At 41.9% G+C, this 24,245-nt stretch overlaps 1 protein-coding gene across 1 annotated transcript in view; it reads left to right on the top strand.

Annotated features, from left to right (window-relative positions):
* man2a1 (mannosidase, alpha, class 2A, member 1) overlaps positions 1-24,245 on the top strand; it is a 61,036-nt gene that overhangs the window by 5,695 nt on the left and 31,096 nt on the right. Inside the window, exons 3-9 of the mRNA XM_029708701.1 lie at positions 3,730-3,874; positions 5,883-6,054; positions 8,559-8,686; positions 9,736-9,909; positions 14,965-15,151; positions 15,880-16,057; positions 16,389-16,588. Coding sequence (XP_029564561.1) covers positions 3,730-3,874; positions 5,883-6,054; positions 8,559-8,686; positions 9,736-9,909; positions 14,965-15,151; positions 15,880-16,057; positions 16,389-16,588 — 1,184 coding nt within the window. The remainder of the gene's footprint in view (positions 1-3,729; positions 3,875-5,882; positions 6,055-8,558; positions 8,687-9,735; positions 9,910-14,964; positions 15,152-15,879; positions 16,058-16,388; positions 16,589-24,245) is intronic.

Here is a 24,245-nt window from a genome sequence, read left to right as displayed (position 1 = left end):
CATGTGTAACTCTGTGTTGTTGTATGTTGTCGAACTGCTTTGCTTTATCTTGGCCAGGTCGCAATTGTAAATGAGAACTTGTTCTCAACTTGCCTACCTGGTTAAATAAAGGTGAAATAAATAAAAATAAAAATGAACTTTAAAGGACAACTTGTCATCCAACCAAATACCTAGGTATTTGTAGGATGACACTTTTTCAATGGATAAGCCACCAGATGTGACAATGCTAACGTTCTAGCTCTGGTAAAGGTCATGAATTTAGTTTTTTGTATATTCAAGACCAGTTTGAGACCATAAAGGGAGGCCTGCAGTGACTGAAAAGCAGTCTGGAGCTCTTCAACAGCCTGTACCAGAGAAGGAGCATTCGGAAAGTATTCAGACCTCTTGACTTTTTCCACATTTTGTTACGTTACAACCTTGTTCTAAAATGTATTACATAGTTATTTTCCCCCCTCATCCATCTACACACAATACCCCATAATGACAAAGCAAAAACAGGTTTTTAGACATTTTTGCACGTTTATTAAGAATTAAAACTGAAATATCACATTTACATACACTTAGGTTGGAGTCATTAAAACTTGTTTTTCAACCACTCCACAAATTTCTTGTTAACAAACTATAGTTTTGGCAAGTCGGTTAGGACATCTACTTTCTGCATGACACAAGTAATTTTTCCAACAAATGTTTACAGACAGATTATTTCACTTATAATTCATTGTATCACAATTTCAATGGGTCAGAAGTTTACATACACTAAGTTGACTGTGCCTTTAAACTGCTTGGAAAATTCCAGAAAATGATGTCATGGCTTTAGAAGCTTCTGATAGGCTAATTGACATCATTTGAATCAATTGGAGGTGTACCTGTGGATGTATTTCAAGTCCTACCTTCAAACTCAGTGCCTCTTTGCTTGACATCATGGGAAAATCAAAAGAAATCAGCCAATACCTCAGAAAAAATTATAAATGGTAGACCTCCACAAGTCTGGTTCATCCTTGGGAGCAATTTCCAAACGCCTGAAGGTACCACGTTCATCTGTACAAACAATAGTACGCAAGTAAAAACACCATGGGACCATGCAACCATCATATAGCTCAGGAAGGAGACACGTTCTGTCTCCTAGGGATGAACCTACTTTGGTGCAAATCAATCCCAGAACAACAGCAAAGGACCTTATGAAGATGCTGGAGGAACAGGTACAAAAGTATCTATATCCACAGTAAAACGAGTCCTATATCGACATAACCTGAAAGGCCGCTCAACAAGGAAGAAGCCACTGCTCCAAAACCGCCATAAAAAAGCCAGACTACGGTTTGCAACTGCACATGAGGATAAAGATTGTACTTTTTGGAGAAATGTCCTCTGGTCTGATGAAACAAAATTAGAACTGTTTGGCCATAATGACCATTGTTATGTTTGGAGGAAAAAGGGGGAGGCTTGCTAGCCGAATAACACCATCCCAACTGTGAAGCACGGGGGTGGCAGCATCATGTTCTGGAGGTGCTTTGCTGCAGGAGGGACTGGTGCACTTCACAAAATAGATGACATCATGAGGAAGGAAAATGATGTGGATATATTGAAGCAACATCTCAAGACATCAGTCAGGAAACATCAGTCAGTCAGGAAGCTTGATAGCAAATGGGTTTTCCGAATGGACAATGACCCCAAGCATACTTCCAAAGTTGTGGCAAAATGGCTTAAAGACAACAAAGTCAAGGTATTGGAGTGGCCATCACAAATCCCTGACCTCAATATTCTACAAAAGTTGTGGGCAGAACTGAAAAATCGTTTTCGAGCAAGGAGGCCTACAAACCTGACTCAGTTACACCAGCTCTGTCAGAAGGAATGGGCCAAAACTCACCCAACTTATTGTGGGAAGCTTGTGGAAGGCTACCCAAAACGCTTGACCCAAGTTAAACGATTTAAAGGCAATGCTACCAAATACTAATTGAGTGTATGTAAACTTCTGACCCACTGGGAATGTGATGAAAGAAATAAAAGCTGAAATAAATCATTCTCTCTACTATTATTCTGACATTTCACATTCTTAAAATAAAGTGGTGATCCTAACTGACCTAAGACAGGGGATTTCTACAAGGATTAAATGTCAGGAATTGTAAAAAACTGAGTTTAAATGTATTTGGCTAAGGTGTATGTAAACTTCCGGCTTCAATTCTAAGTATTCAGACCCTATACTCAGTACTTTGTTGAAGCACCATTGGCAGCGATTACTGCCTCGAGTCTTCTTGGGTATGACGATACAATCTTGGCACACTTGTAGTTGGGGAGTTTCTCCCATTCTTCTCTGCAGATCCTCTAAAGCTCTGTCAGGTTGAATGGGGAGCATTGCTGCACAGATATTTTAAGGTCTCTCCAGAGATCTGTCAGAGTGACCATCGGGTTCTTGGTCACCTCCCTGACCAAGGCCCTTCTCCCCCGATTTCTAAGTTTGGCCAGCGGCCAGCTCTAGGAAGAGTCTTGGTAGTAGAGGCCACTGTGTTCTTGGGGACCTTCAACGCTGCAGAAATGTTTTGGTACCATTCCCCAGATCTGTGCCTCAACACAATCCTGTCTCTGAGCTCTACGGAAATTTCCTTCGACATTATGGCTTGGTTTTTGCTCTGATATGCACTGTCAATTGTGGGACCTTATATAGACAGGTGTGTTTCTTTCCAAATCATGTCCAATCAATTAAATTTACCACAGGTGAACTGCAATGAAGTTGTAGAAACATTTCAAGGATGGTCAATGGAAACAGGATGCACCTGAGCTCAATTTCGAGTCTCATAGCAAAGGGTCTGAATACTTATATAAATAACGTATTTCTGTTTTTCATTTTTAATAATTGTGCAAAAATGTCTACAAACCTGTTTCCACTTTTGTCGTTATGGGGTATTGTGTGTAGATTTTTGAGGATTATTTAAAAAATATATATTTCTAGAATCAGGCTGTAACGTAACAAAATGTGGAAAAAGTCAAGGGGTCTGAATACTTTCCGAATGCGCTGTATGTCATCATGTTTCTTCTTGACACCAATCATGATAACAAGCTATTTTCTGCGTTTCACGTTCCTGTTATTAAAACCATGGCTTTAGTAAGGGTTCTTGTACCATTCCATACTGTACATATAAACCCATGACAGATAACCCATTTTATCCTCTTGTCCTCTCGGTATCACATTCCAATTACTCCATTATTTTATTTGGCCGTAAAACAAAGCCAGATATTTAAGTTGGCGTGAGTCCCAGAGAAACCCCAAGCAGCCTCTGTTGCATTAGAAGTTCCATCTCTCATTTGCATTCTTCTGACCTGCTGATATCACAGATGTGAATGTTATCATACACCGATTTCCAGGAACAGAGGCATTGTTTTCTTCGCTTTCTTTCTTTTCACTGGTGGATTTAGGGCACTTCATTTGACTGCTACTTTGACATAACGTGAACACCAAACTGAAACTGAACCAAGTACATTAAACTTCCTTAAACACATTCTAGAGTTGGCAACATTGCCTGATAAAGTGACGCTTTGCTGCAAACCAGTGTCACAGACTATTTGTGGCCGTATTGTTCAATACTTTCAATACTACTAATAATACATTGTTGACAATAAACAGGTGAAATATACTTCAGTGTATGGTAGTAGTTTACCTCAAAGAATATCCCACTATTTGTCTCAGGGAGAAACAGAAACAGGGTTTGGAGTGTTTGTTTTTTGTGTCTTTTTCAGTTGCTGGATGTTTATGATCTTCTGACCTTTGACAATCCTGACGGGGGAGTGTGGAAACAAGGATTTGATATCACCTACCAGGAGAATGAATGGGACAGCGAGCCACTACAAGTCTTTGTTGTGCCCCACTCACACAATGATCCTGGTAAGCGGTGCACTACTTCAGAGAGCATTAAAGGGACACCACACTCCAAAATCAAGTTGTGGTTCTTCACAGTCGATGGCGTGGGACATGGAATTATCTTGACGTAAGACTACCTTTGAGGTTTAAAAACATCTGCTCACATTTCATTTTGGAGTATATTGTCCCTTAGAAGGTAACCTAGAAACACTGGACTTTCCTCTGTGACTTCTTCAACGCTTTGTTTTCTCTACTTAATACAGTCACACCTCGTGTAGACAGGAAGCAAAGCGTAGGCAGCTCCACAGCAGTCAGGATTCATATTCCTAGGTTAATTGTGTTTCATGGTCTGCCAAGGGAGCAAGCATTATACCACAGTATACAATGTAAAGACAAGCATTATACCACAGTATACAACGTAAAGACAAGCATTATAACGTAGTATACAACGTAAAGACAAGCATTATACCACAGTATACAACGTAAAGACAAGCATTATACCACAGTATACAACGTAAAGACAAGCATTATAACGTAGTATACAACGTAAAGACAAGCATTATACCAGAGTATACAACGTAAAGACAAGCATTATAACGTAGTATACAACGTAAAGACAAGCATTATACCAGAGTATACAACGTAAAGACAAGCATTATAACGTAGTATACAACGTAAAGACAAGCATTATACCACAGTATACAACGTAAAGACAAGCATTATAACGTAGTATACAACGTAAAGACAAGCATTATACCACAGTATACAACGTAAAGACAAGCATTATACCAGAGTATACAACGTAAAGACAAGCATTATAACGTAGTATACAACGTAAAGACAAGCATTATACCACAGTATACAACGTAAAGACAAGCATTATAACGTAGTATACAACGTAAAGACAAGCATTATACCAGAGTATACAACGTAAAGATAAGCATTATACCACATTATAAAATGGGTGGTTCGAACCCTGAATTCTGACAGTCGTTGTATATCAGATCATATACCACGGGTATGACAAAACATGTATTTTTACTGCTCTAAACTGTAAATAGTTTTTTAATAGCAATAAGGCACCTCAGGAGTTTGTGGTATATGGCCAATATACCACGGCTAAGGGCTGTATCCAGGCACGCCGCGGTGTGTCGTGGATAAGAACAGCCTTTAGCCGTGGTATATTCACCATATACCACACCCCCTCGTGCCTTATTGCTTAATTATACAACATAAAGGTCGTAGAGCAATTTATTAAGGTCTTGTCCTGTTACCACTAAAACAATTGACCAGAAAAAGAAAACAATTGATCAGACATATAACAAGCCTGTTTTCTATACATTTCCTCACTGTTACATTTTCCACAGAAACAGAGCATTTGAACTATGTATTGCAGTGTGAAGGCGTAGTCCCTCACAAGCATTCCAGAGACTACGGCGTCAGTGCAGGCAGTAAGAGTGCTGGTAGTTCCGGGCGCTTGTCACGTCGTGTGTATGCTCAGTAGCAGCATCTGCAGCTCAGTAACAGCCAGGTCCAGTCTATTCTTTGTTCCTGAGATTGGTTAACTCTTTAGTAACCCGAGCTGTCTTTCTGGTTTAACTGGGGTGGTCTTCCCCTTACAGCTGTATACAGTAGCTCATGACTATTCTCACACCCTTGCATAGATTAAAAGCACTCAGGCCTGTTTGCCGTTCACTGGATGATTTATCCTATTTTGTCTTGCATTGGAAAGAACAATGCAATGTTCAGACTTTTTGTTGTTGAATGCATTGATTTTCATTGGAAATAGGATAACATGTTGGGAAATCAATGGATGTGGCAAATTGATTGAACCAAATGTTCTGCTCATTCACCTGATGATGATGATGATGATGGCTTTATTGAATCCGTTTATTTAATCTATGGCAGACAGATAGACCACATAGCATTATATATAGAACGGAACATAAATCGATTATTCCTTACACACCGCTCTATAGTCGTAATGTATGCTCAACCACTTTGTCAGAGTTGTCCATTTGTTCCTTTTCAGGATGGCTGAAGACGTTTGATGACTACTACCGGGACCAGACCCAGCACATCCTGAACAACATGGTGGTGAAACTCCACGAGGACAGCCGCAGGAAAATGATCTGGTCCGAGATCTCCTACTTCGCCAAGTGGTGGGACAGCATCGACGGCCAGAAGAGAGACGCTGTCAAGAGGTAGGAGTTCTGTCTGTGTCATTCTAGCTTCAAGTTGAGACTGAAATCACTATGAGCAGCAAATCACCAGTGGTGAAAGAAGTACCCAATTGTCATACTTGAGTAAAAGTAAACATACCTTAATAGAAAATTAGTCACGTAAAAGTGAAAATCGGCCAGTAAAATCCTACTTGAGTAAAAGTCTAAATGTATTTAAATATACTTAAGTATCAAAAGTAAAAATTCCTTATATAAAGCAAACCAGACGGCATCATTTTATTTTTTCTTTACGGATAGCCAGGGGCACGCTCCAACAATCAGACATAATTTACAAACAAAGCATGTGTTTAGTGAGTCCGCCAGATCAGACGCAGTAGGGACGTCCAGGAATGTTCTCTAGATAAGTGTGTGAATTAGACCATTTTCCTGTCCTGCTAAGCATTCAAAATGTAACAAGTTGTTTTGGGTGTCAGGGAAAATGTATGGAGTAAAACGTACATACTTTTCTTTCGGAATGTAGTGAAGTAAAAGTAAAAGTTTTCAAAAATATGAATAGTAAAGTAAAGTACAGGAATAAAACAACTTAATTAGTACTTTCAAGTATTTTTACTTAAGTACTGTACACCACTGCAAATCACTTATGGATTCTGTTAGTGTATTCTTGATTTGGCTTGGCTGCTCTAAACATGGAAGCTAATTCCTTAGTGGATTTGCAATAACATTCCGATGCTCCTCTGTTATTCCCATTTTAATTAAAGCAAGGTTATACCTTGCTTAGGGCTAGCGGTTTTATAGGGTTTATTAAAAATGCAATGACATTAGAAGTGAAGAAGTTGTAGATAAATGAAATCAACAACATCACAGCCTGAGATTGTCACTATACAGTATGTACAGGTAAAACAATGGCCGCATCCCAGTTTACAGTACAGCTTATTCTTTACTCTACCTGGTAGCAGGAGTTCATTGGTTTGAATTGCCTTAACAAGCCAAACTGACTCCAAATGGTCGTGAGGTCATAAAATCAATTGTGCTTGTGAGAGGCACATGGGCTCACACATACTCTCTCTCTCTCTCTCTCTCTGCCTCAGTCTCTTTGCTGTTGACAATGTCCCCTTGAGGATGTAACAGGAGTCAGGGGGTTCTCTGCGAACGACATGGAGGGAGTGAAGGGGAGAGGGTTTTCCGCTTCAGAAAACAGCCCTAAAAGCAAAGAGGGTATCACAAAATGCTGTGTGCATTGGCCATGCTCACGACGAGCTACTGGCGGGTAGGTTTCAGCACGAAGCCTTGGGAGATTACAAAACGGCGTATGAAATGCAATAAACATTTCAGCTGCAGGTTAGAATTCCAATTAGGAGCACAAGCGAAAACAGCCTGAAGGTGAAGGATGGAGGAAGATGAAAAATCCAACACTAATATTTATTCACTATTGATTTGATGCGCAGGGAGTTCAAAGCGAACCAGATCCATCCCTTTTTTTTTTTTAGAATATTCCGTGTTTGCTCTTTTTTTGAAGGGTGGTGTTGCTCATTTAATAACTTATTTTCTTTGCAGGTTTTCATTTGATGTCAGCAAATTCAAGGTCTGGCGCTTAATGATAAAATGTTGCCCGTTACAGTACACGGAGAACTATCGCTCATGAAATTCAAACAAACAACCTCATTATTTCTTCGGGAACACACCTTTAGGATTTGAGAGAAACTTGTTTTTTGAGCAGCACGTTTCGGGTTTTGTAGGACAGCCACATCCATCCGTCCTCGTTAGAATGCAGTGTTGCTATCGGCTCAGTGAAGATGGCACCTGCTTTCCTCACTCCAACTCAACATCGGGACAGACCTACACTACACCCCGCTCCCACCTGTCCAATCATAGAACAATAGAACAAAAAGAAACCCACTGGTGATTGAATGATCCCAGAGGAAAATCCGGTTTCCAATGAGAGAAAATAAAGAGCTATTTCTATTCCGAAAAGGGCTGAGTCGTCGTACTTTGTTTTGCTGCTCCATGCTCTTATTACAGGGACTTGCCAGGGACACGTTAAAGAAGTCTGCTATTGAAATATGCTCTGCGAACAGAGGAACGATGCTGACTCAAAATCAATGCAAGAGGTTTCTAATAAGAGAGGGGAGTCTCTACTGAAGTGGTTGATTACACTCTTAGGACATAGAGGGTAAGATAATTAAACAGCAACAGAGGAAAAGATGGATCTGATTATTGCAATAAGTAAGGCCTCGACTTCTCCTGCAACTAAGATGCATGTTTGACACCCACAGAATGTCGTATTATCCATGTCATAATGTTTGTGACCGAAAGCATCTCTTTTTAATCCAGTGGTTTTTTTTTTTTACAAGTAATAAACATTATACCTGTCTGTTGAACGGAAAAATAAGCTCAAATTCATGAAGCTACAGGGTTTTTGGATCGCTTCACGATTTGTTTGTTTTTATTTTGGCTTTGAGCTATGAGACGGTAATTGACTGAGTTGACAATCTGAAATCCTGATCCTTTTGCTCTGTGTTGTTTAGTCTGGTTGAGCGAGGCCAGTTGGAGATTACAACTGGAGGCTGGGTGATGCCTGATGAAGCCAACGCACACTACTTTGCATTAATTGACCAGCTATTGGAGGGGCACCAGTGGTTGGAGAGAAATTTGGGTGAGTACATAATATATCAGGCGTTTGTTATCTGGAAAGAGATCGTAAAAAATAAGTGTTGTTGGCAGGCACAACATACACTGAGTGTACAAAACATTAAGAACACCTTCCTAATATTGAGTTGCATCCCTTTTGCCCTCAGAACAGCCTCAATTTGTCGGGGCATGGACTCTACAAGGTGTCGAAAGCGTTCCACAGGGATGCTGGCCCTTTGAGACTCCAATGCTTCCCAAAGTCGTGTCAAGTTGGCTGGATGTCCTTTGGGTGGTGAACCATTCTTGATACACACTGGAAACTGTTGAGCGTGAAAAACCCAGCAGCGTTGCAGTTCTTGACACAAACCGGTGCGCCTGGCACCTACTACCAAACCCCGTTCAAAGGCACTTAAATATTTTGTCTTGCCCATTCACCCTCTGAATGGCACGCATACACAGTCCATGTCGCGATTGTTTTGAGGCTTAAAAATCTGTATTTAACCTGTCTCCACCCCCTTCATCTACACGGATTGAAGTGGATTTAACAAGTGACATCAATAAGGGATCATAGCTTTCACCTGGTTTCACCTGGTCAGGCTATGCCATGGAAAGAGCAGGTGTTCATAATGTTTTGTCCACTCACTGTGAAGCTGTTTGTTTTCCTGTGCTGGAGAGAGAGGTGTGTTAACACATGCATCCAGTCACAAATGAAAGCTACTTGCTAGTGATTTGTCTTCAATTAACACTCTCCTAATGTTTTGTGCTCTCAGTGCATTTGTTCAACATATTTGTTATTTTGCACGATTGACACAAAATGATTGGCATACTTTAACCATCAGAGATTTTAACTGTTTATACATGAACACATAACCCAGTGGCAGCTGGTGACTTAAAAAGTTAGGGAGGATGACAAATGAAAACTGGTTGATTTAATGGGATGACCTGTGTAACAGATGTTTATCACAAGGATTTTTAGGTGATGTTTCATTGTTTTCTATTGTTTATAATTTTCCTCAACATTTTGAGGAGGGTTGTTGCATGAACCTGAATCTTCCCTCTGGTCTTCCCTGTTAGGCGTGAAACCCCAGACGGGCTGGGCTGTGGACCCGTTTGGCCACTCCCCTACCAATGCATACCTGCTGAAACAGGCTGGCCTGGCCAACATGCTCATCCAGAGGGTGCACTACTCCGTCAAGAAACATTTTTCCAGTCAAAAGACCCTGGAGTTCTTCTGGAGACAGAACTGGGGCAAGTATGCAGACTGACTGTACCCCTGTGGCTCTCTCAGGGTGCATTCCCAGAGCCAGTGTTTCCCCTAGCTAGATTGTTTTCTAGGCGGGGCGCTAAGGCCCTCAAATAAACATCCAGTGCCTCTTTCGGATCTCTGCCCAGAGAGCTGCTCCTTATGCCTCTATTTTCAGTCGTTCGGTGTTTCAGGCGCTATCTTACCTATTGAATTTAGCATTTAGCATATTCAAAGTCGTAGTTTAAATTCCATAGGCAGAAACAAAAGAACATGACCCCAGAGTGACTACTTCATACTCAGTAGACAACGCATGCTTCCAGCTACTTCCAATTCCTTCACATATTTGCTGTGGCAGATGCTGTGGATGGTTTGATGCCCAGTGTTGAACTCTGGACAGTCAGCTTGTGTAACTAAAAGCGCTAGGTTAGGCGACAGTAGCATCTGCTGTGGACGGTATTGACTCGCTCAGAACACCGCAGAGGGATTTCCAATGTCCACAGATAATTGCATGCGTATCACATGCAAGAGCATGCTCGTCTCTCAAGGCTCCGATTTTGCTTGGCGTCATCTTATAGCATCTGTGGTATAGGGGATTGTCTCCTTGTATGGACTGAGGCCTGGCTCAAAAATGTCTGGCTGGCATTTCATGCGATGAACGGACCTCGGTTCAAATAGTATTTGATTTCTTTCAATTTGTGTTTGATTGAGCTTGAACGGAGTGCCAGATGGGCAGGGTTTTCACTTTTGAAACAATTACGTTGGTTCCATTGCACCAGGCAAGCTCAATCGAGTGCAGCTGAAGCATTTGAAAGAAGATAAGTACTGTTTGAACCCAGGTCTGATGATGAGCGTGCTGATTGATAAGAACACTGTAGACCACATCCTCATGACCAACATAAGGGGTTTCACATTTGCCGTGAACCATCTGCTTTGTGTGTCTGTGTGTGCCTGCGCGCGCTTGTGACAGGGATCAGTTGGTAACAGAACGGGCGTTGTTAGTTAGTGGGTCCATGCAGCCATGCTGGAACCAACTATCCCCCAGACGCTCTGTCCAAAAACGGGTGATTACTCAAACCCCTAAGCCAAATGATACAGTACTCATTAATGATTCTCACTGGGTAGACAGATGCTGAAATCGTCTGCAATGCCAGAGCATCTGTCTGTACAATTTTTTTATTTACGTCATGATAATGACCAAATACTGTTACGATTATTTAATAGTAGACAATGATGAAAGAGCAGATCAGTTTGTGCGCTGTTCTTATGGTTCACTTCGAAGTGTTTTATGTTAGAATTGAATACTTGTTGATGCCCCTCGGGAGGCTGAAAAGATTTGGCACGGGCCCTCTGTAACGGCTGTCTGTGGAAAGAGTAGACCAAGGTGCAGCGGAGTTAGTGTTCATCTTCAGTTTTAATAAACGTAAGAACACTATACAACAAAACAAGAAAACCGACAGCCAAACAGTACTGTCAGGTGCAAGACACTAAACAGAAACAATCCCCCTCAAAACCCAAAGGAAAAACAGGCTCCTTATGTGTGAATCCCAATCAGCAACAACGAACTACAGCTGTGCCTGATTGGGAGGCACACACGGCCCAAAACAAACAAATACAAAAACATAGAAAAATGAACATAGAACGCCCACCCAATGTAACACCCTGGCCTAACCAAAATAAAGAACAAAAACCCCTCTCTATGGCCAGGGCGTTACACCCTCAAATCCTCATAAAGTTTGACAGCTGCACCATCGAGAGCATCTTGACTGGCTGCATCACCGCTTGGTATGGCAATAGCACCGCCCTTGACCGCAAAGCGCTACAAAGGGTGTTGTGGACAGCCCAATGGTACCCAAACTATCTGCACTGACTCTACCTTGCACTGACCCTACGCACACTCACTAGACTTTAAATACACACTCACTCACACACACACACGACACTGTCTCTCCCACGCAAATCCCTCACATATTCAAATAATACATATGCACACACATGCATACCGACGCAACACAAACATACATATGCACACGTACACTCACACACACACATACTTTTACACTCATTTGCTGCTGCTACTCTGTTTTTATTATTATCTATCCTGATGCCTAGTCACTTTACCCTGCCTTCATGTACATATCTACCTCAAGTACCTCGTACCTCTGCACATTGATCTGGTACTGGTACTACCTGTATATAACTTCATTCTTGTGTATTTTATTTTATTCATTTTTGTTAGTGTTTTATTTTTTAAACTCTGCATCGCTGTGAAAGGTTTGTAAGCAAGCATTTCACTGTAAAGTCTATACCAGTTGTATTTGGCACATGTGATAAATACAATTTGATTTGAGTAGATTACAGTTTGTTTGGCTATGTGGTGCCATTCTGCCAGGGGACACACTCCCTAATTATATAGCTTAGTCTCTGGACAATGTTTTGAAACATACAAATTAAAGAGCATCTACATTATATACATGAGATAAAAAGTATTGCGGTTTTTAGCTTTGAAGACTTGAATGAAATGAAATGTTGAATGAATTGTCAAATAACAGTCGGTCGGTCTGAGAATGTTGTTTTACCTGTAACGTACTGGTCAAATAACAGTAGAATACAGTATATTACTAAGCTTTCTAAAGCTAGTGTGTATGCTGCTCACCTTCTCTGTATGTGTAACGATGTGCGCTGAGAGTCGGGAAGCAAGTTCAGGGAGTGAGTGTTTTAATAAATGCAACATAATACAAAGCAAGAAACACGAACAACGCACAGACAGGAAACAGAAACAATAACGCCTGGGGAAGGAACCAAAGGGAGTGACATATAAAGGGCAGGTAATCAAGGAGGTGATGGAGTCCAGGTGAGTCTAATGACGCGCAGGTGCGCGTAACGATGGTGACAGGTGTGCCCCATAATGAGCAGCTTGGTGACCTAGAGGTCGGCGAGGGAGTACACGTGACAATATTCCTTCTACTCAATAACAAACGCGGGGTCAAATACATGTCATGGAAAACCAACATTGATGTAGTGGTTGGAAACATCCCTCTGTTATTCTTTTGAGAGACAGACATCCTGTGGCATAATAGAGTGCATGGTTCGAAATGTGCAAGGTCACACTGGCAGATCCATATGGGAGATGACAGCGTGCTCTAGCTCAGGAAGCAGGCCACTTCCACTGCAGGACAAATAGGATTTCATCTCACTTGGCCCCAGTGGCGTGTATTCATAGATGCCAAGGGAAGTCAGGCTTCCCCCAAATTTTTACCAATTAACATTTAAAAATATAAAATCATTTACCTTTCGTCTCTCTGTTTCATAATTTTCCTTCAATTCGCAAGAGTATCTCCCAGGAGAAAGCATATGAGCGAGCGAAACAGCGCCCCTCTGTCTCTCTACGTGAATGCCATCTATCTGAGGATGTCTAGTCCAAACGAGTATGGCATTGTTGCCGCCCGTAGCATTGAAGGCAAAGTAAGCCAGCGAGCATTTGGCCTCCCTTGATAAAAAAAAAAGTATACATTTTTTTCCAGTCAGCGTTGAGATAAACTGAGAAAGCTCATCTGTGAATGGTCCTGGCACACCAAAACAAAGTGTTAAGGGAAGCCAGCTTGGATTTTGGAATCACTCCTATCAAATCCCATTGAGAGCATATGTTATTGACAGAAAAACTTGAATTGTTTCATCTTGTGTTGTTGTCCTTTATGTTGTTAGCTAGCTAAAATTGTCCCTTTCCTAAATTAGCCATGGATGGACATAGGGATTTGGACTTGTGGTTTTACTTCATTCTTCGTACTGGCCAATGAGTATAACGGCAATTCTAATCCAACCATTAATTCATACATTGTTGTGCCACTGGCCTGAGAGGATGGAAGTTCAATATGTAGCTAGATGTAGAAGGCTAATGCTAACTAGCTAACGTTACCCATGAATGGAAGTTAGGCTCGCGAGCAAGCATTTTAGCCAAGTAGCCTAGGACAACAAAAAATAAGTGTCTACTATATGACAGAGTGATAGACCGTTTTGTCAACATGAAAGAGGAGAATGGCATTGGCGTTTCTCTAAAAGTAGGTTAACATGTTTTTCTACTTGCAAGAAACGCGTATGCACACACACACACCCACACAAATCAGAACCATGGACAGCCACATCATATTTAGCTTACGTTGATTGGACTAAGCATAGGTGACTCTTTTAGTTGTCACTGTATTGGACTAAGCAGAGGTGATTTGATGTTGAAATGGTGCTGGAATAGTGGAGGCAATTCTTGTTTTTTTTGCGACTTGCGGTAACTCTCTGTGGTTCAACGTTTTTTAGTGGTCCGAAAATGTCGGAAACATTAACTTGCTTGACCACGTAACTGTCTGTTACATGCAATATGCTTTGTGGACTTCACTGGACAGAGGTTGCTATCCGGTTTTGTGATAAAACAAAGGTGTGGTTTAATTTATTATGCCACTGTGTCTTCTTATTGTCCCGGCTTTTAGGCCTATATATCGGCAAGGCGTATGAATGAACAGGTTATAGAGCAAACATCATCATCATTTTTATTTGGGGGGGGGGCTTCCCCAGTGATTTTACCCTCGCGCCGCTACTGCTTGGTCGTAGCAAATTAGTCATCGGTTCAATGCCAGATCAGATTATATCACCCAATGTTATCTTATATAATTTTATATCATCATCATCATCGTACAAGCGACCAGGCATTAGTTGTTATTTCTAATAAGGGATAAATGTTAGTACTTTTGAATACTGCGTGCATACCACGGCCAGTCTCTTTCAGATAGAAATGTGAACAGTTTTTCTTTCAAACTGTTTTTAGATATTGCATGCTAGCTATATGTTTACAGTCCACATTCTGAAATCTTGTCATAAGGATGTTTGTGCATTCTTTGTACTGTCAAATGCAAATACCACACAAGACGTACCGTTAGGAAAGAAATACATATTTTCTATGTTCTATTCTAATACTCTATTCTATTTCATGTTCTATTCTAATACTCTATTATATTTCTATGTTCTATTCTAATTCTCTATTCTATTTCATGTTCTATTCCGCCTGTGTGCAGACCCAGCCTCCAGCACGGACATTCTATGTCACATGATGCCCTTCTACAGTTACGATGTTCCCCACACGTGTGGTCCCGACCCCAAGATCTGCTGCCAGTTTGACTTCAAGAGACTTCCTGGTGGGCGGGTCAGCTGTCCCTGGAGGGTCCCCCCTCAGCCAATCACAGATGGGAACGTTCAACAGAGGTGACCAATCACATAGAAATGGAATGAGAGTGATATACTGTGTCTCTATAAGAAACCAATCTTTATTGTCCGATCGAATTTACATGAAACAGGAAATTGTCTTTAGCTTGAGGCTCACAGTTAATAACAACACTTGACATTCAAACACGACAAAAGCAAAGCTGGTCACAAAGGCTTTGGGTCCTCTATGTAAAGTGTTTCTTAATCTGTGGTCTGTCCCATAGCTTTCCTCTCCCTGGTACAGACAAGTATTAGAAACACTGGTTTATGGGGTAGACAGACAGTCCACATTCTCTCCACAGTTTGATAATGTTATGGACAAGGGTCAAACACTTTGTATGAATAAGATAAGACATCGAAGCCACTGTACGATAATATTTTGTGTTAATAGGAATTTCAGATGGCCTTTGTTTTTCTAACACAAGATAGTCTCTGATGATAAGTGGACTTTCTGACACAGTAGCAAATCCAAGACTAGACAATTGATCACACACGTGAATGTACGAACACACACACAGGTAATTCATTGACAATTATCAATCAATCAATCAAATGTATTTATAAAGCCCTTCTTACATCAGCTGATGTCACAAAGTGCTGTACAGAAACCCAGCCTAAAACCCCAAACAGCAAGCAATGCAGGTGTAGAAGCACAATAACAGCTTGTTATGTCATGAAAACTGTGAATTCGTTGCAGTATAGTGAACTCTTTTTCCCATGATCCCTAGGGTTCAGATGCTGCTGGACCAGTACAGGAAGAAGTCCAAGCTATTCCGAACCAAGGTGGTGATGGTCCCCCTAGGGGACGACTTCCGCTACACAGATGCCTTGGAGTGGGACCAGCAGTTCCAGAACTACCAGAAGCTCTTTGACTACATGAACTCTCATCCAGAACTACACGTCAAGGTCTGACTTTGGGAGCTGGAATGTTGCGTGAATATGCAGGAAGTTCTGTTTGGTCTTTTATTTCCTTTTCAGGCGGCCAGGTTTATTTCAGGTTTATTAGGTGTGCAATAGTGGAAGAGGGTGGGGTTTAAGGTTTTGATGCAACACATGATTGGCGTGACTGATGGTCGATAGTTTCGTTGGCTTCCCACCCTTCTTGAAATATTGTTTTTGTGTCCAGCTATTGCAATGGTACACTGCTCTCAATAAAGCAGAAGAGTAAACTACCCTATGGCATTAATGATAGAGCTATTTTAAGTTTATCTATTCTAACTGATGTATTCTGTTCTAGGCTCAGTTCGGCACCATCACGGATTACTTCAATGCTCTTCGTAAATCGGCCATAGACCCCGGTCACACTGGTCCCTCTTTACCGGTGGTCAGCGGAGACTTCTTCACCTACGCAGACCGAGATGACCACTACTGGAGCGGCTACTTCACCTCCCGACCCTTCTACAAACATATGGACCGCGTGCTGGAGTCACACCTCAGGTGGGAGCACAGATCGTTATTTTGTGGCAACCTATTTGTCTTTCTCTGTTTCTTTTTTCTCTGTTTCTTTTTTTACAACGTATTCTAATTTCTTTTCTTTTTCCTATTTCTTTTTTTCAATATTGCTAAATTTCAATCATCATCCTTCAACCAACACAAATTACATAGATTATTTTTTACAAGCAGTACAGTTTCAACATAGAAAGTGAATCACTGTAAGTACATGTATTGGATGACTGGTTAAAGAGCAACTGCCCCTAAAAAATGCATTTCTAATTTAGAAAGCAACCTATGTGGCATTGATATGACTGCGAAACATTTATTCTAGTGTCAAAATGTACTACTAAGTGTAAATAGGATAATTTTGGTCATGAAGTCAGTCTCGTCCAAAACAAGAGTTTTGTGAGACTTTTGGTCGTGACTGCATCACAACTTAAATTAAGGTTGGGTTTGTTTCAATTCTGCCCACATGCACACAGCTGGCAGCACACAAGTAAATATCAATTCAGAGTGCAGCTGCACGTGACCTAATCGTAATGTCTGTGGTAAATTTGGGTTCGTTAAATTACACAATTTACATGGGACAATATAAAAATTCCAAGTGCTCCAAATTTCAATGACTTGAAAACCTTAAACCAACTATAAATTGTAGAAATTCATATACAAATATTGAAAGCATTTAATGAGAAAACCTAAAGGTGTGCAACATGAAAACATTGTCTAATTTACATTGTGTAATTTGTTGACGGTCCGTAACTTGCCCCGGAGATAGGCTATCCAAAGTCAAACCAATTTTGCCATAGTCGCACACCAGCTAGCTGAAGCTAATTGGCAAAATAATTTGGATAGCTCTCCTCACCTGCGAACACACAAGAGACACCCACATCAAACCACCTACCGAAACCAACTTGTGTTTGAATTCAGTCTTGGCCGCTAGCATTTCATAATGAACCAAATCTAAAACGAGGCCAAATCAGGAAGTCGCCTTTTAAGGTTGCAGTGTACATGACGGAATGCTAACTTGGCTGTCAATTAGCCAAATAATAGACCAAACAACATTGATTATTTATCTAGAGTATTTGCTGGGGAACAGCCAAACTATAAGGCTCACTTGTGTAGAAACTATAGTATACTAATGAATGAATGAACATTTCTGTAAATGTGAATTTACACCATTTCAGTGAAGTAAATTCAAATCTGCTAAATGGTACTACATACAAGTAAAACCAACATCGACTGTCGGTTTCCTGCATGTTTTCATTTATGCCCTGGCGACCCTAAAGTTGTGGCTCTATGCCTAGAAGACGCAGGCAGAGAAATATCCCACAAGCCTTACAGACCCTTTCTATAATGGTCATGACTAACTTTCCCAACACCACACTCAACACTGGCTCTAACTGACCATGCTGACGATGGGAAGAGATTGTCCTTTGTACTAACTGGGGAGAGATTGTCCATTGTACTAATTAAGGATAACTACTAATTAAGGCTAGTAATTAGTCTCCTGGACTGTCTCCTTGCCGGAGAGGGTGTATACCCCCAGCAGGTCCAACCAAGCCAGACAGGTCGAAGGGTAGTAGGCGGACAAAGCAGTCCCTGGCCCTCCAGGTTGGGGATTGTGCATGGGGCCAAATCCCCCACCACATAAAAAACGACTTGTTACGTGAACCTTTACTAAAGAGAGAAACAGACTGGATCAAAAGGCAACAACCTGGTGGAGATCTTCTCAAGCCTGTGAATTAAGGTTAAAGTCTACTAGTACTAAATGCATTAAAGTCAAGTCTGTCTGGTCAGTGTTAAAGGTTATTAGATGGTGGACCATCAGATTGGCTTTCATTTCTTTCAACACTTTGGAGTGAGAAGACTGAATTAGAATATTTTGTTGGATTCATATTCATCAATATGCAAGAGGTTGGTGAAAAACGTCATTACGAATGCAACCAAAATAATATCTAACAAGCATATTATTTCAATCAATAATTGGAATAGGCTTAGTTTGAGATGTGGTTATTATTCACAGTTTATTTTTGGGCTGTCTCAGAGCTTCAAATGTAAAAATAACAATTTCTCCAATCAATTATGTGTTTATAATGCTGTGCATTTTACATTGCACAGTGGATTAGTTACACCATGTCTTTGATTGAGTTACAGAGTTCTTTATTTGAATTGGATCTCCATGAGCTGACACCTTGGCAACCACTAGACTTCCTGGTAAATCAAATCAAACTTTATTTGTCACGCGCCGAATACAACAGATGTAGTACTTACAAGCCCTTCTTCGGGAAAGGTGTCACTTCCACGGGACGGTTGAGCTAACGCAGGCTAATGCGATTAGCATGAGGTTGTAAGTCACAAGAACATTTTCCAGGACATAGACATATCTGATATTGGCAGAAAGCTTAAATTCTTGTTAATCTAACTGCACCTTCCAATTTACAGTAGCTATTACAGTGAAGGAATACCATGTTATTGTTTGAGGAGAGTGCACCATTTTGAACATGAAACATTATAAATAAACAAATTAGGCACATTTGGGCAGTCTTGATACAAAATTTTGAGCAGAAATGCAATGGTTCATTGGATCAGTCTAAAACGCTGCACATACGCTACTGCCATCTAGTGGCCAAAATCTAAATTGCACCTGGGCTGGAATAATACATTATGGCCTTTCTCTTGCATTTCAAAGATGATGGAACAAAAAAATACAAAAGAACCGTTGTTTTTATCTTCGTATTATCTTTTACCAGATCTATTGTGTTATATTCTCCTACATTCCTTTCACATTTCCACAAACTTCAAAGTGTTTCCTTTAAAATGGTACCAAGAATATGCATATCCTTGCTTCAGGGTCTGAGCTACAGGCAGTTATAATTGGGTGTGCCATTTTAGACGAAAATTGAATAAAAAGGGGCGGATCCTTATTAAAGTTCTTTAACCAACAATGCAGTTCAAGAAAGAGTTAAGAAAATATTTACCAAATAAACTAAAGTAAAAAATAATTAAAAAGTAACACAATACAATAACGAGGCTATATACAGGGGGTACCGGTTCTGAGTCAATGTGCGGGGGTGGGTCAATGTAAATAGTCCAGGTGGCCATTTGATGAATTGTTCAGCAGTCTTATGGCTTGAGGGTAGAAGCTGTTTAGGGGCCTTTTGGTCCTAGACTTGGCGCTCAGGTACTGCTTGCCGTGCGGTAGCAGAGAGAAAAGTCTACTGTCTGACAATTTTTGTGGGTTTCCTCTTACACCACCTAGTATATAGTTCCTGGATGTCAGGAATCTTGGCCCCAGTGATGTACTGGGCCGTACGCACTACCCTCTGTAGATGCCGATCAGTTGCCAGCGGTGATGCTACCGTTCAGGATGCTCTTGATGGTGCATCTGTAGAACTTTTTGAGGATCTGATCCCCCATGCCAAATATTTTCAGTCTCCTGAGGGGGAAAAGGTGTTGTCTTCACGACTGTCTTGATGTGTTTGGACCATTATAGTTCGTTGGTGATGTGGACACCAAGGAACTTGAAACCCTCGACACGCTCCACTACAGCCCCATCGATGTTAATGGGGGCCTGTTTGGCCCGCCTTTTCCTGTAATCCACGATCAGCTCCTTTGTCTTGCTCACATTGAGGGAGAGGTTGTTATCCTGGCAACACACTGCCGGGTCTCTGACCTCCTCCCTATAGGCTGTCTCATCGTTGTCGGTAATCAGGCCTACCACTGTTGTGTCATCAGCAAATTTAATGATAGTGTTGGAGTCGTGTTTGGCCACGCAGTCATGGGTGAACAAGGAGTACAGGAGGGGACTAAGCACGCACCTGTGAGGGGCCCCAGTGTTGGGGATCAGCGTGGCAGACGTGTTGTTGCCTACCCTTACCACCTGGGGTGGCCCGTCAGGAAGTACAGGATCCAGTTGCAGAGGGAGGTGTTTAGTCCCAGGGTCCTTAGCTTAGTGATGAGCTTTGAGGGCACTATGGTGTTGAACACTGAGCTGTAGTCAATGAACATCATTCTCACATAGGTCTTTCTTTTGTCCAGGTGGGAAAGAGCAGTGTGGAGTGCGATTGAGATTGTGTCATCTGTGGATCTGTTGGGGCGGTATGAGAATTGGAGTGGGTCTGGGGTATCCAGGATGATGCTGTTGATGTGAGCCATGACCAGCCTTTCAAAGCACTTCATGGCAACCAACGTGAGTGCTACGGTGCCGTAATCATTTAAGGAGGTTACCTTCGCTTCCTTGAGCACAAGGACTTTGGTGGTCTGCTTGAAACATATAGGTATTACAGACTTGGTCAGATAGAGGTTGAAAATGTCAGTTAAGTCACTTGCCAGTTGGTCCGCGCATGCTTTGAGTACACGTCCTGGTAATCCGTCTGGCCCCGCAGCTTTGTGAATGATGACCTGTTACAAGATCTTGCTCACATCGGCTACAGAGAGTATTATCACACAGTCTTCCGGAACAGCTGGTGCTCTCATGCATGCTTCAGCCATACTCAAGCTAGGCCCATATACCAGCTAATTATAGGGCTACAATACCTCCCCTGCCAATTGGCCTGGACCCTTTATTGTCGACACGGAGCCCTTCCGATCCATCACGACTGGACTGCCGACATGATCGCCCGATGTGGTCTCAACCGGCTATTCTGTTACGATATCGCCGAAGAACCATCTACTAGCCCCGGCCCACTAGCTTTTCTGAACGCTGTGTCCCCTGCTCGCCTAGTGTAGTAGCGACTACCAAACCGTACCCTGACTCACCTATTGCTGCTCTTTTGACCCTATGATCACTCGGCTACACAGCTGATGCCCCCTGGACTGTTTCAATAACATGGTACCTCATTTTGTTTACCTGCCGGCCCCAGCCTCGAACTCACGTCCTGTATGTCCATGGAAAAAAAGAGCACCTCCTCCCAGCTGCCCACTGCACTGAGGCTAGAAAACACTGTTACCACCGATAAATCTACGATAATAGATAATTTCAATAAGCATTTTTCTACGGCTGGTCATGCTTTCCACCTGGCTACCCCTACCCTTTTCAACAGCTCTCCACTCCCCACAGCAACTTTCCCAAGCCTCCTTCTTTCTCCTTCACCCAAATCCAGATAGCTGATGTTCTGAAAGAGCTGCAAAATCTGGACCCCTACAAATCAGCTGGGCTAGACAATCTGGACCCTCTCTTTCTAATATTATCCACCACAGTTGTTCATCCCCTATTACTGGCCTGTTCAACCTCTCTTTCGTATTGTCTTCGATCCCCAAAGATTAGAAAGCTGCCGCGGTATTCCCCCTCTTCAAAGGGGGAGACACTCTAGACCCAACCTGTTACAGACCTATATTTATTCCACCCTGCCGACCATTTTGAATCCCACCGTACCTATGCAATCTGGTTTCCGAGCTTGTCATGGGTGCACCTCGGCCACGCTCAAGGTCCTAAACTATATCATAACCGCCATTGATAAAAGACAATACTGTGCAGCTGTATTCATCGACCTGGCCAAGGCTTTCGACTCTGTCAATCACCACATTCTTATCGCAGACTCAACAGCCTTGGTTTCTCAAATGATTGCCTCGCCTGGTTCACCAACTACTTCTCAGACAGAGTTCAGTGTGGCAAATCGGAGGGCCTGTTGTCCGAACCTCTGCCAGTCTCTATGGGGGTGCCACAGGGTTCAATTCTTGGGCCAACTCTTTTCTCTGTATACATCAATGATGTCGCTCTTGCTGCTGGTGATTCTCTGATTCACCTCTACGCAGACGACACCATTCTGTATACTTATGGCCCTTCTTTGGACACTGTGTTAACAAACCTCCAGACGAGCTTCAATGCCATACAACTCTCCTTCCGTGGCCTCCAACTGCTCTTAAATGCAAGTAAAATTAAATGCTTGATCTTCAACCGATCGCTGCCCGCACCTGCCCGCCCGTCTAGCATCACTACTCTGGACGGTTCTGACTTAGAATATGTGGACAACTACAAATACCTAGGTGTCTGGCTGTAAACTCTCCTTCCAGACTCACATTAAGTATCTCCAATCCAAAATTAAATCTAGAATCAGCTTCCTATTTCGCAACAAAGCATCCTTAACTCATGCTGCCAAACATACCCTTGTAAAACTGAGTATCCTACCGATCCTTGACTTCGGCGATGTCATTTACAAAATAGCCTCCAACACTCTACTCAGAAAATTGGATGCAGTCTATCACAGTGCCATCCGTTTTGTCACCAAAGCCCATATACTACCCACCACTGCGAGCTGTATGCTCTCGTTGGCTGGCCCTCGCTTCATATTCATCGCCAAACCCACTGGCTCCAGGTCATCTATAAGTCTTTGCTAGGTAAAGCCCTGCCTTATCTCAGCTCACTGGTAACCATAGCAGCACCCACCCGTAGCACGCGCTTCAGCAGGTATATTTCACTGGTCACCCCCAAAGCCAACTCCTACTTTGGCTGCCTTTCCTTCCAGTTCTCTGCTGCCAATGACAGGAACAAATTGCAAAAATCATTGAAGCTGGAGACTCATATCTCCCTCACTAACTTTAAGCATCAGCTGTTAGAGCAGCTTACAGATCATTGCACCTGTACGAAGCCCATCTGTAAATAGCCCACCCAATTCGTTTTTTGCTCCTTTGCACCCCAGTATCTTTACTTGCACATTCATCTTCTGCACATCTATCACTCCAGTGTTTAATTGCTAAATTGTAATTATTTTGCCACTATGGCCTATTTATTGCCTTACTTCCCTAATCTTACTTAATTTGCACACACTGTATATAGACTTTTCTATTGTGTTATTGACTGTACGTTTGTTTATTCCACGTGTAACTCTGTGTTGTTTGTGTCACACTGCTTTGATTGGCCAGGTTGCAGTTGTAAATGAGAAGTTGTTGTTCTCAACTGGCCGACCTGGTTAAATAAAGGTGAAATTGTTTATTTACATTTTTTTTAAAGACCATTGGATGAATCCCGGAACATATTCCAGACTGTGCTAGCAAAACAGTCCTGTAGAGTAGCATCCGTGTCATCTGACCACTTCCGTATTGAGCGAGTCACTAGTACTTTCTAGTTTTTGCTTGTAAGCAGGAATCAGGAGGATAGAATTATGGTCAGATTTGCCAAATGGAGGGCAAGGGAGAGCTTTATATGTGAAGTAAAGGTGGTCTAGAGTTTTTTTCATCTGGTTGCACGTGACATGCTGGTAGAAATGAGGTAAAACAAATTTAAGTTTGCCTGCATTAAAGTCCTCGGCCACTAGGAGCGCCGCTTCTGGATAGGCATTTTCTTGTTTGCTTATGGCCTTGTACAGCTGGTTGAGTGCGGTCTTAGTGCCAGCATCGGTTTGTGGGGCTTAATAGACGGCTAGGAATAATATAGATGAGAACCCTCTTGGTAGATAGTGTGGTCTACAGCTTATCGTAAGGTACTCTACCTCAGGTGAGCAATACCTCGAGACTTCTTTAATATTAGAAATCGCACACCAGCTGTTATTGACAAATAACTATCCAGACGTAGCTTCTCTGTCCTGACGATGCATGGAAAATCCCGGCAGCTCTTTATTATCCGTGCCTTCTAATCTAGTGTTTCCTCTATGAATACACTTGAGACACACCTGAAAGTACCATGTACCCAAACTTCTGACCAAAAGTTAGGCTACTTTCTACC

This window comes from Salmo trutta, chromosome 23, assembly GCF_901001165.1.
Source record: "Salmo trutta chromosome 23, fSalTru1.1, whole genome shotgun sequence".
In the NCBI taxonomy this organism is placed as follows: Eukaryota; Metazoa; Chordata; class Actinopteri; order Salmoniformes; family Salmonidae; genus Salmo; species Salmo trutta.
Note: the sequence above shows the minus strand (reverse complement) of the source record. Positions and strands in the feature narration are given on the sequence as shown.